The sequence below is a fragment of the Amblyomma maculatum genome, chromosome 4, assembly GCF_055883805.1.
Source record: "Amblyomma maculatum isolate TAMU_Amacu chromosome 4, ASM5588380v1, whole genome shotgun sequence".
Classification (NCBI taxonomy): Eukaryota; Metazoa; Arthropoda; class Arachnida; order Ixodida; family Ixodidae; genus Amblyomma; species Amblyomma maculatum.
In genome coordinates this window covers 72,725,999-72,739,036 of record NC_139347.1, presented here as the reverse complement: position 1 = coordinate 72,739,036, position 13,038 = coordinate 72,725,999, and the positions used below count along the sequence as shown (strand labels likewise).

Sequence of the window (13,038 nt, the reverse complement as noted above, 5' to 3'; positions counted from 1 at the left end):
CCCTTCATATTCTGTATATGACACCAAGGGCACAAAACGTATCCCCCTCGGTATAAGCGTCACGGTGGGTCGACTAGGCGCCCCGCTGCCACCGTTTCTGTGTCCGCGGCTGAACGAACACTGCATTCATCCGATGGGCGATCGCGTACCGACTGCCGAATGAGCGCGCCTTTTTAGAGGCCGCAATCAATGAGTCGCCATGGCAGCCACCGTAGGTGCCAGTCATGACAAAAAAACCTGGCCGCAGCCTCACCGGTCAGCAGGCAGCCGGTCGTCACGAAACAGGAGCAGCAGCACAGCTCGTCGCTTGCCACCGCGGGCGTCCAGTCGCGAGAGCTCCGCGGCCGGATCGTTGCCTGGTCTGCCGCTGTTGCTGCTGTCGCCGCTGCTGCTGCGCTGTGCCGCCCCTATCCCTTGGGACAGGAAATAGGTGGACCCCCTTGTCCGGACTTGCTGTTTCGTGCTTGGATATACTTCGTACGTCCGGAGACACGTCGGCCTACCGGTACGTTAAACCTACGCTCCTACTTTTCTTTTTTTTTTTTTCATTTTTAGCTATCGCTGTTTTGCTGTTATTCAATTGCTTTTTTACTGTTTTGCGTTATTTATTGGTTGCCGGGTGGGCCAACTAAGAGCTTATTCAAAATTGAACGAGATGACGAAGGAATAGAAAAAAACATAAAGCTGTGCTCAAGTTTGCGAGATATTTTGAGGTCGGAATTGCGTTTAGTAGCAAATACAACCCGCACGTCCAGGAAGATTTTGGCATTAAATCAAATGCCCTTGACGCTCGTAGTGCGCTGGGCTTACGTGAAATAAAATTTTATCGTTTTGTAAAAAGAAGTGCCATCGTTTCCTTGCGACAAATAATTGATGCAAAGCCGTTTCTGATAAAGGACAGCGCCTATAGGTTTAGAAAGTGTCGTTTAGAAAGTGTCGTTTAAGTTAGTTTTCCTGTCTTTTAGCCGCATTTTTGGCGTTATATGACGCCCGGCGTAATAAATATTCAATTGTTGCGAACTGTTGTTACCCCTCAAAGCTAAGCCATACCTGGGTTTCTCAATATAAGAGTCCTTGAAGCACAGATGTAAAGTTATCGAGCTATACTGTAGCACATATTGTCAATAACTCTGCTGCATGGGTGATTATATTAGAATGTGCCAGCTTAAAGTAGCGCTCTTGAAATGCAGTGTGTTGTCCGAATGCGGTATTTTCCCCTTCCTTAAGTTGAATGAATGAATGAAGCCTTTATTTGAATGAAGGGAGGGCTCTCTGCCGCTGTTTCGGTAATTAGGGGAGGGATGGGAGTGCAATATTGCTTTTAGCACCGGTGCAATGTAAAATCAAAATGCACCGACTCGTACTTTTGTGTGTGTGTGTGTGTGTGTGTGTGTGTGTGTGTGTGTGTGTGTGTGCGTGTGCGTGTGCGTGTGCGTGTGCGTGTGCGTGTGCGTGTGCGCGTGCGCGTGCGCGTGCGCGTGTGCGTGTGCGTGTGCGTGTGTGCGCGTGCGCGTGCGCGTGCGCGTGTGCGTGTGCGTGTGCGTGCGCGTGCGCGTGCGCGTGCGCGTGTGTGTGTGTGTGTGTGTGTGTGTCTCAAATTTTAAAAAAATCTGCGGACATGGACACATTTTACCTGAAAGCCGAGATTAATCATCTCCTTCTGACATGTGTTAACAACAATGATATAATTTTGATACATAATTTCACTTCTCGAGAGCAGCTTAGCGTTTTCATCGTCGTCTCGTGATTTTTCTCACCTTCCATCACCACGTCATACGAGCTTGTAATAATTCAAAATGGGCCCTATGACAGCGTTATCAACGTTTTAGCTGCACGCGCAGTCGCACACCGTTCAGAAACACGAGGCTGGGCGTTACCGTATAGATGCACAAGATCCCACAAGTTCAAAGTAAGCGGTGAGACAGCGTGCGGAAAATACAGGATGCTGACAGGTAGTCTACCGCAAAATCCCAACCGATTTGTGCGTTTTGCTACAAAATGTAATGCCTGGCTGACACTGACCATCTGTTTTTTTTCCGCGAATTCTGAAGTAAAAGCTTCTAGCATCTCGTGCGAAAGAAGTCTGCGCGTTAGACGCCCATAACACTGCAGTGCAAGTTCGGTGGCAGGGCGGCACGCATTTCACATCCCGGAGTGATGGTTTGGTTTGTGAGGTTTAACGTCTCAAAGCAATTCAGGCTATGAGAGACGCCGTAGTGGAGGACTCCAGAAATTTTGACCATCCCGGAGTGAATCAGACCTTCGAGCATTGTGCCACCACATTGTTTTTCGGTAAATTCACCCCGGAGTGAATTTACCGAAAAACAATGTGGTGGCACAATGCTCGAAGGTCTGACAGGAGGCTGCAACAAACTTTCACCTTAACTTAATGGCAGTGATGTGGAAGATACACTAGCATCCCAATATGAAAGCGCTTGCTAAATTATGAGCAAGTAAGCATTGCGAAAGCCTTTTAAACGGCGTCTGCCCTTATTTCCCATGCTTATTTTGCACCTATATTTTCTCTAATCTGTTCTTACCGTCAGCAATTACCCATTACGGCGCAGAACCAACTCTTCCAATTAGCGTCCTCGATTAGCCTTGCACGACTGGGCTGCGATTGGCTATTAATATGCAGACTGTGCGCGTGCACAAGTGCGCATTTTAGAAGAGTTATTGCAGCAGCGCCTCCACCGAGAGCCCCAAACAAAACGACCGTCCAGCAGGTCTGCGTACACGGGAACGTCGTTCGGGTTGGAAGGCACGTGGAGTTGTTTGGTCGAGGGCTTAGGGCCGGACCACTGTCTGGCAGCCCTCCGCGCGTCTGGCGCTGTTGATAAGAGGAGGGCGTGCGATTCAGGCGATGGTACGGGCCGGTTTGAAGTTTATCGTGCATTCACAGTGTGAATGTGTATACATTTGGCACTGTCGTCGCTTAGCGTATTTGACACTAAAGAAAGCTCCGTTGGATGGCGGTTGTACAGTCAAAGACAAAAGTTTGCGGAATGTAAATTAGCCTAAAAGAGTTATTGTTGCCTCAGTAGCCACCGAGGTAGTATTCGGTTTAGAAAACGGAGTACGCATCTCTCCTTATGTTTCTAAGCTTCTTATTCACCTACTTGCTTGACCGCGAGAAAATACATTATTGAGAATCCATATTCCGCAATATTTTCTTCATGATTGTACATATTGCATTGCTTGTGCCTGTTTATAATTTTTCCATAAGTAATTAAGAGGCCTGTGTCGTTCACTTCTCACTAGTAAAGGGGAGTCTCTTTACGGCACCCCTCAAAATCTTTTCCTCACGTTAAGAGTTAGAACATGAAGTGCGGCCTATGAGCTTCTGTGTTCTACTGAGATATAAGCAATGTACCTGTGTTACTTTGTGTTAAGACCGCACGTTGAGCTCTTAATACTTTGGTTTCGTAAGAGAGGAAATTTTATTCTAGTCACTACGTCTTGTAAGCATTCTAGTGAACAACAGTATGTGTAAAATGAAAACAGTACAAAAGACAAATCTTTAGCGCCGGACACGAAAGACAACGAAGCGATCACACACTATAAGAGCTTGCACTGCACAAACGCTTGGCTTCTGCAGTCGTTGTGCCATAGTCTTCTCTTTTTAATTGTGCTCCAAGATAGGCAGTGTATAACAACTGATCTCCACCGGTACTTAGGTAAATCGAAAATATTTTAAACTTCAGCACGTAAATTATTCTCATAGGCGCTTCCACAGTTTTATTAGTAGTTTTTTTTTATAGCGTATACTGCTGAAGTCGTCAGCTGAACTTGCCAGATCAACAGGTGTTTGATTATGCTAGGCTGGCAACTTGTTCTCCACCCGTCCTGAGCAAACTTATTTCTTACAGTTGTTGTATCAATGTTTTTTTGTTGTTATTGAATTCATGTGATGTTTTTCCCGCTGTCCATTTCGTTCCCGTGTTTTTGGCTGCCCATGCACTCCTTCGAAATACCCAAGGCTGAGACCGGCAGTATCCTGTAGATAAATAAGTAAATGTAAATTTGGCTCCACCATAAGCTTTTTTCTTGTTTTTTGGCTCTTTAATTTGACTAGTAGAACTCTAGCTTGGGCTAGTAGGTACATGATTCACAAAGAAACACGGTGCGACGCTCTTGTAGTTTGTGTGCATTCTTTTCCTTCGTCCGTCGGCCATTTAAATTGTGAATTTACTGCCCTAATGACATCTTTAACGTAAAGTTTGTTAGAACTGATGCTTGGGCGGGTTGGTATGCCATTTTCTGAACAGCGCGACTTGGACAAGGACGGAAGGAAGACAACATTGTTGTCTTCCTTCCGTCCTTGTCCAAGTCGCACTGTTCTTCAGAAAATGGTAAAGTTGGACTCGTTCGCCGCGCACGCGAGGAAATACATTTCCATTCTAAAACAGCGCAAAAGAACAGGGACGAGAGAACGAAACGTACAACACGAGCGCTGACTTACAACTGCACGTTTCGTACGTTTCGTTCTCTCGTCCCTGTTCTTTTGCGCTGTTTTAGAATGTATACATACCAACTCGCCCAGGCTTCTATTTTGGCAAATAAATTTCGTTTCTTAATTACGGTAACAAAGCAACATAAGGGGTCCCGTTAAACACTGCAAAATGTTTGGGTTGACCAAAAATAAGTTCCCTCTATGCAGACGTATTCCTTACTTGTCTGAATGTGCATGCTCAGGTGACAAAATGACTGAAATGGTAGCGCCTGGACAAAAGATAAATGGTTTTAAAAGCAATAAAAGCGAGAAAGAGGAGCGAGAGCTTTTCCGCACAGATAGAGACAACGACGTACACTGCACACCACGAGAGTTGGTTACCGTTTCAGACCCAGGGTGATATCAGCCGCGGGAATGGCTACGAGTTTTTCTTCTCGCTTGCCACGAGATTCCTGGGTTCCAATTCGCTGCAGCAAGTTTTTTTTTCTTCCTGAGCTGCGACAGAGGCTGTACAAAAATAATTCGTGTTTTAGTTCAACCGTGTTAGGTAGTGTTTATAAGCAAGAACAATAAGCCAAAGCCACTATCTCAAAAGTGAGAACGCAACCTACTATCGCACGAACGTCATAAGACTTCCATTGAGCCTGGTATCTCGATAAGCTGTATGTGTGTAGGTCGGTTAAGAATTTTCCTACCTCTTTTCTCCTAGGTTCCCATGATACCGCTATATTAGCTTCGCGGAAGCCGACGCTACGGCCTGCAGCATGAGTACGATCATGCGCCAGGTGGGGCTACTGGCCGCCGGATGCCAGACATGGCACGTCAACGTGGCGTGCTTCAGCGGCCACCGCTTCGCCTACGCCGCAACACTCGCCGTCTACATCTACGAGGTGAGATAATTGATTGTTTTCTCCAAGGAAGTTGAATAGTTGGCTTATTAACACCGCTCCCATTGGTAGACCTCGAACTGCGGAAATTACAACCGATAGCTGTAGAGCTATTGGATAGGTTTGAAACTGGTTTGATCAATAGGCCGTTCTATGATTCGTCCCTAGCCGTCCATTTTCGTTAGCACAGTGCCCTCTGCAACAGACAACTACTATAGCCTTTCCTATATTTTTCTTTTATTTTAATTTTGCATTGGGGGCCGGCCACCATTGATTCATTGGTGATGCATGAAAAGCTTAGGTACGGCGAAACATGAAGCAAGCATGCGCGCTCTTCAAATTTCCACGTCTCTGCACCTATTTTATATCGCTTTAAGTGTCATTCGCATTTACATATCAAGCTCACCATTCATTTTCAGCAGAATTTCGAGCCATGTTGCATTAAAGTGAGCTCACTGCCTTCCCCATTCGCATGTGTGAATAACGGCACAGTTATTCAGGAAGGAATCGTGGCAGATTCCTTTTAACTTTGTGCGCTCAAGAATGAGTGGTTCTTTTCGAAACAGGGATCCGTAGATAGTCCAATCCCTGTGGCATAAGCGTTGCACGAGACGGCGGCAGAAGTGAGTATACGTACGGAATAATTTGGATCGTAGTATCTAAATCAGCATCAATGTTCCGTGCTGTGGTAGCCGAGAACGGGACGCTGATTGTTTTGTGCTTCCTTTTTTTTTTTTTTTTTCACGCTCAAAAGATTCCTAGTAGACAAAGCCTAACGGTTTCCGATCTATTTTTATTTCTCAAACAATTTCAAAAGCGTTTTCATAAATAAAAATAGCTTTTTTTTTTTACAAATTTGTGGCCTAGAGAGGAGGAGAATAATCTTTAGCATGCGATATTGCAGCCACGTTGAATTCAATTATAGCTGCGGGCGTAACTAGGTGACGCCTCATCAATCTGCTTCAATCTTCTCACCTTACTCAATTCTTCGTCTCGGTGCATTTTTGTTTCAACCACTCCGTAGGCATTTCGCCTCTGTGGCCGAAAAAGCACCCACGGCCTGTAGAGGTGTGCGCGTGTGTTCAGTTCGTTTGCTCTCCGTTATCTGGATGAACACTTTTTATGTATATTACGCGAGCCCTTTATGAAAATATTTCCTTTTAGCAGGGAACTAGTTCAACCTAGAATGAACGCCATCGTGACACATGTGACATTTGCTACATCGAAAGTGCTTTAGTGATTGGCCTCTGCCGTGACATTTAGCAGAAAGGTAGCATTTATTAGAGGGTTTATTTCATTGTCTTTATTTGTGGAAAATATCAATTTATAGATTTTGAAACCTTCTTATAGAGCCTTTTTTCAGCTTTCAGAAACTAAATTACAATTTGGCAGTGCCGACTTGGAAAAGGCTTGTTTTTATCCATTTTCGTGCTCATACTGAAAGGAAAGGTGGTAGTTTTTATAGGCTTTATCTGCGTTATTTTTTTTTATTTTTTGCTGTTGTTGTTGTTGTCATAAAAGCAGTAGTGGAAATTTGTCTTCTTCTCAGGAGCTATAAAAGCGCAAGCAAATAAATTTTCCGCACATTTCAGTCAATGCATTTTACACGAGCAGGATTCTAATCAACGGTTTAAGCCACTTTTTAAAGTTATGATCAGAAAAAAGCGTTCATAAAGACACTCAGCGCCAGCGAGAAAAAACACAACCTGTTTTCCGCTCAAAGAAAATAATTCTAGTCTAATTAGGTAGCATGACTGTTTTTTCGCTCATAAGAAATTTCATCAGTCTTCCATGAGTAACATTTACAAAAAAGGTTCATAAATTTTTAAAAACATAGGTCAAATAAGCAATACTAAGCAAATCTTTATTCAAGTTTTGAGGATGTCTACAAACTATATATATTATGAGGACTTATACCAAATTTTGCACCTATTATTTTATTACAACTTCTCTACAGCAAATCGTTGAAAGCAATTTACGAAGCCTTGTCTCACCTTTAGGGAACAACGGAAAGGTACTTACTAAAACTGGAAAACGCACGCGAACAATCGTTATTCCATCAGTCGCGAGGCAAAAGTTATAAAGCTGGATTCATCGAAATCGAAGAAATCAAAAAAGATCGTTCTCTCCCCTTTGAACTCAGCGCATGCCTGCGCGCAAGGAAAAAATTGCAGAGTTTTAACGTGGTTCAACTCATTGTAACATGCGAAAGCACTAGTTTGGTGTAGTTTCTTTCTAGACGGTAGATGTAAATGGCGTTACCACTGTCTTCTCGATCGCTGTTGTTCCCTGTGCTTTTAGTTCGGCGTATATCCCTGCTGCGAAGGATTAGGCTCGTATACATTTGAAAGCAGGCTGCATTTAGTATTTACCAACCTCACCATGCGAGTTAATGTGGTTAAACCACGAGACACATAGGTCTCTGTTGACGTCACGCGCACATGTTTAATGCAAGTAAACACAAAGAGAAGTGATTTTAAGACAGGCGACGTCGCAAAAACCACCGACTAATTAGTGCCCTACCATGGCGCTTGCCAACCTGCGAGAGACAGGCTCGTGAGGACTGTACAACGCATGCTGCACAAGACTCGAAGCGCGACAAAAAATATCGCTATAACCATGTCGTATGAACGCGCCTATGCATTGCCTATAGACAGCATGTCTAAATCAGGATCCAGGGATCCTTGAAAGCTAGATTCCGATCACACCCTCCGACCTCAAGCTCGAGTTGGCAGCGCCGGCCAATTCGGGGGTGAAATCTGGTCTCATGATGTCACAGAAACCATCGTCAACCAATGAGCGCCCGATCACATCACCTGCCAACTACCCTTTGCATGGGGCCTATAATTTAATTATTTTAAGTGCTCCTGGCTACCGCTTGCAGCCAATTAGTGCGACACCTCCCCGCGGGCACCTACACTATGACGTCAACGGGACTTTCTGAGTGCGTACGCTCATTGGGCGCTCCAATGTGAGCCGCACAGCGCGTGGTAAGGCGGAGTGGGGATTTGTGGTCTATTTTTTCTTGCTCGCCGGCGCACGCTGAGATTAAGGGGAAAAAGGGATGTCATTGTCGATCGCCGACATCTAAGCTGCTATTGAAGCTAGCTTTAAAATTCTCGCGTTGTGACGAGGACTAATGAAATTAGCGCTGACGAAGCATTATTTGACATGCCTTCAATTTCTGTTTAAAACGGATAATCCTAGAACCAACAAGCATCACTTTAAGACGTGGTACTCTAGACCTGACTTCCATAAGCGGTGACGTTCCCCTCAGTTGCTATTCTCGGGAAGTGATAGAAGGTATAACTGACCGGAGGGTAACGAAGGGTTTTATATAGCTAATCAAAATACCGCAACAAGGCAAATCAATTATTCAAACCTATAACTGATCTCGGGCGGATGATGCACGCATTATGGATTATTTTGATAGCACCTCTGAATGTTTCTCTCAATACTCCGCTGATCAATACTCCGCAGTGTCAGTCAGTGAACTGTGGCAGTGATTCAAAGCCATTGCCCAGCGCTGCTTATCAGCTTTTGTTCCTGCTAAAGCAAAAGTGGTACGGAAGGATAACCCTTGGATTTCAAGAGCAATTATTCAGTTAAAACGCAAAACTGCAAAATTAAGGAAACTTAAAAATAAGACCGCACTTTCTAGCTGTAGTAACATAATTCGAGATGTCCAAGGCTCTTTTAGAATTAATAAAGAACGCGAAGCATAAGTATATTAATATTACGCTGCGTTTGTCAAAAAGTCACCGAATAAATTTTTTCAGGGCACATAGAAAGAGCAATTTACCACCGAAGGACGCTTTTCATAGGGCTAACTTAAAATTATTTTATATCAGTGTTCACTCTAGATAACGGCACCATGCATCAACTGTCGCGTGATAATCATTTCAGCTACGCTTAACTTTAAGATCTAACCTTAACTAAGCCCGGTATTTTCTATTGACTGCTCAGTATTGATGAAAAAAAAAATATGACCCTGACAACTTACCAAATTTGTTTCTCATACGATATGCAAGGTGGATTCCAAAGTACTCACTATTAATTTATAAAATGTCTCTTGATACTCCTGAGGTGCCTAAATATTGGCAAGTAGCTAAACTTATTCCGATTTTGAAATCAGGTGATAGTTCGAACCTCTCAAACGGCCGCCCTGCTCTACACTCACTTGTACTGCATGTAACACCCTTGAGCATATTATTCTTAAACACGTAGTAACATTCGTTTACCAAAACTATATCCTACACCCAAACCATCATGACAACACAGCTAATAGAAACCATACATGACCTAGTCCTTAAACTTGATAAACATATGGACAGATTGATCTGATATTTTTAGACTTATTAAAAGCGTTTGATCGCGTATCCCGAAAAAAATTTACTTCACAAACTTCACAGCTGTCTCGGTATCTGCAATGTAACCAAATAGTTGGAAGCGTATTTTTCAGGTCGTCTTAAGTTTGTATTTTATGAAAACCACTATTCAGGTTAAGTCGATGCCTTCTCTGGCGTACCGCAAGACAAAGTCATTGCACTGGTCCTTTTTCTCCTGTATATTATTGCATAGCACGCAGCCTTAACGCGACAGTTCAGATGTTTGCTGATCATTACATCGTATACAAAACATTATTTGCCATGAAGATTAGCATGCATTACAAAATGCACTTGCATCGATTGACAACTGGTGTCTGAACTGGCCCATGAAAGGTCTGTCTTCATAATCATAATCAGAAAGCAAAACCCACTTTCGTTTTCTTACAGTATACAGCACACACTAATCAAACAAGTGAGTGATTATAAGCACCTAGGAATTGTTTTTTCATCCCATTTGAAATGAGAAAAACATGTAATATTTATAACAGGCAAAACTCTTTCTGCTCTCCATTCATTAAAGCGCGCAACCAGCTCTGCAGCACATGATAAAAAAATTCTGGATTACACCACAATAATTCGTCCTTTACTAAAATATAGCATAATCGTCAGGTTTCCCTACACAAAACAATGTGCACAAAAGTTAGAGAATGTCCAACGTAAATCAATAAGATTTACATACAACAGATATAGGCGTGATGATTCACCAACCAACCTTTTGAATCAAGTTTGCCTTCCAAATATAAGTGCTCGTGTCAACTTCATGCGCCTTACGTTTATATACTTCCTTTTAAGTGGTTACTTCACAACGGACGCCAGTTGCTCTTTGTATCTATCCACTTCGCAAAATACTCGGAAGAAAGATTCTAAACATTCAAATAAATATAGTTTCAACAATGATTAGAATTCTCTGCCTGGTGATGTTTCCAACACTACTACGCTTTCTTCGTTCATCTGTAAGTTGTTTATTGTTATTTATGATTCGTAAGGGGGGGTCTGTTGATTCGATTAGCGGTATTGATTTGACTGCTGCTCGACATGACAATTGTTAGCTTTGTGTGTTTTATTTTTAACGTTCCGTTAGTTAACGAGTTTCAATTTCCTGTTCGAACTGTTCGAATTTTTTGTTTGTTACTGTTATGAGCTTAAAATCACTTTTCCAGTTTTTGCCCCCTTTAGCTCGCTCCTTTTGTATAATACAATCTCCCAAACCTGCAACAGCCTCAACCGAGGCTAGCAGTACGTTGAAAGTAAAAATAAATACCTATTGATCGGGGGCGTATTATAGTTTCAATGAACAGATTTTCGGGGACCCTTTAAGAACATCGCCTCTTCCTTCCTTTCTTTCTTTCTTTCTTTCTTTCTTTCTTTCTTTCTTTCTTTCTTTCTTTCTTTCTTTCTTTCTTTCTTTCTTTCTTTCTTTCTTTCTTTCTTTCTTTCTTTCTTTCTTTCTTTCTTTCTTTCTTTTTCTTTCTTTCTTCCTTCCTTCGTCTGCGCAGATGGACGAGAGCAGCGGCGAGTTTAAGCTCCGCGCCATCATGGCCGAGCACAAGCGCACTGTTACAGCAATCGAGTGGCACCCGACGCGCAAACAGTGGATCGCCAGCGGAAGCCTGGACCCCGTCATCTGTGTCTGGGACATCGACCAAAGGCGTCTGGTGGCCGCTCTGCGTGAGCCGGCCTGCGTGCCGGCGCTGATCTCGTGGCGACCCGATGCGCCCGACACCCTGGCCTACGTGAGTGGTCGGGGCCCGCTGCACGCCTGGTCGCTGCCAGAAGGCCCGCGCGAGCCGTGGCGCGATACGGCCAATTTCACCAGTGCCGTCACTCAAATGACGTGGCACCCGGCGGGGAAGCTGGCATTGGGACATCAGGACGGCTCCCTGTCTATCCTGCAGAGCGGTGAGTCCGAAGCGTATTTTCACAAAAGCCCTGAAGGAGGCCTTAGCTAAGGTCTTTCTGCTCACATGCTTGTCCTCCTCTCAATCCAGCAGGTGCTCGATGATACCAAACGCTTTTCCTCTCATGCCTAGCTGTAAAAAAAAAAAAAAAAAAGATGAAACAAAACGAGTACATCCAAATGGAGAGATGTGCCAGTAATCGGGAGTTGAAAATCCGCTAACTAAAAGACCAACTACAATAAAACTGAAAAACAAAAAGTCTCTTAGATGTCTTTTAAGAGGAGAATGGTGAAAGCCTATCCTTCCTCTCCTATCATTTTCTTCCCATCGTTTGCCTCTTATCAGCGTTCGTTGCAGTGCTAGAAATAAGTATAATTGGTTTACAGGAAAGGAAAGGTGCGGTATCTGTCACACTTTCTCCGGCAAGTGTGAGTTTGGACGGCACACCATCACTCCTGTCACGTGGTGTTCCTTGACGCGTGTTCAAGCGTGGGACTGCAGATGGCAGAAATGCTAGACAAGACCACATCTCGCGGAGTCTCGCGGATAATGACAGATCTCGCGCACGGGATTTCGTTCTATGAGCCCAGAAAGGCTTTCACCTTGATAGGGAAAGAATTTGTAAAGCAATATGTGAAGTGAATTTTGTGGAATAGATGAGCAATTCAATGAGGTAGAAATGGCATCACGTGTGGAACATTCATTTCGTAGAGAAAAACGGCATGCTCTCTCTGGCTAGAAGCTAAGTGAGTAGCATGCCGGATAGCAGAAGATCGTTGTATAGCTATGTGAAAAAAAAAGGGAAAATAAACCCACAGATATGTCAGCAAGCTAATGGTACATCATATGGGAAAATAATTAATTGTGACAGCGTAATCAAAGATAATTACTTGTAGGAAAGAAGAGCAATGCACATGCACGCTTTTTTTATAAAGAAAGATGAACTTTTTAATTGAATAGACGTTGGCAAAATACCACACTTTAACTCTTTCGATTGAATAAAGGCTAGGATAAAAGACAAGCGAATACGGTATGGTACATGATTGACATTTGTGCAAGCTACTACCAGAACAGCTTTTATTTTTAGTGCATCTGGGGCTAGCATATTAACCCCCGACAACGGGTAATCCGCTCTACGTCTCGTGGAGTGGGAAGGTGCAAGAAAATTTTGATGAAATTAAACGTAGGCTGATTTCAATGATCGATGTTTGTATAAGCTCTACATCCTCACAATATGTATTTAGAATGCAACATATTCTTCGTCGGGCACGTAGATTGTATGCTTCCTCTGTAATTAAATTTTTAAAAAGCAGTAATATTTAATTAGTCTTCGTTGTTGTGTTACATACTAACGACATTAGTTTAAATATGTATTGAATAGCAGGATACACTTGAAGATCATAGTTTTTACT

The 13,038-nt window shown here is 43.3% G+C and overlaps 1 protein-coding gene across 1 annotated transcript in view; it reads left to right on the top strand.

Annotated features, from left to right (window-relative positions):
* The first annotated feature begins 260 nt into the window (after window positions 1-260).
* LOC146191393 (WD repeat-containing protein 17-like) overlaps window positions 261-13,038 on the top strand; it is a 76,394-nt gene continuing 63,616 nt past the window's right edge. Inside the window, exons 1-3 of the mRNA XM_084601948.1 lie at window positions 261-505; window positions 5,163-5,343; window positions 11,225-11,627. Of these exons, the coding sequence (XP_084458074.1) occupies window positions 5,218-5,343; window positions 11,225-11,627 (529 nt within the window). The 5' untranslated portion in view covers window positions 261-505; window positions 5,163-5,217. The remainder of the gene's footprint in view (window positions 506-5,162; window positions 5,344-11,224; window positions 11,628-13,038) is intronic.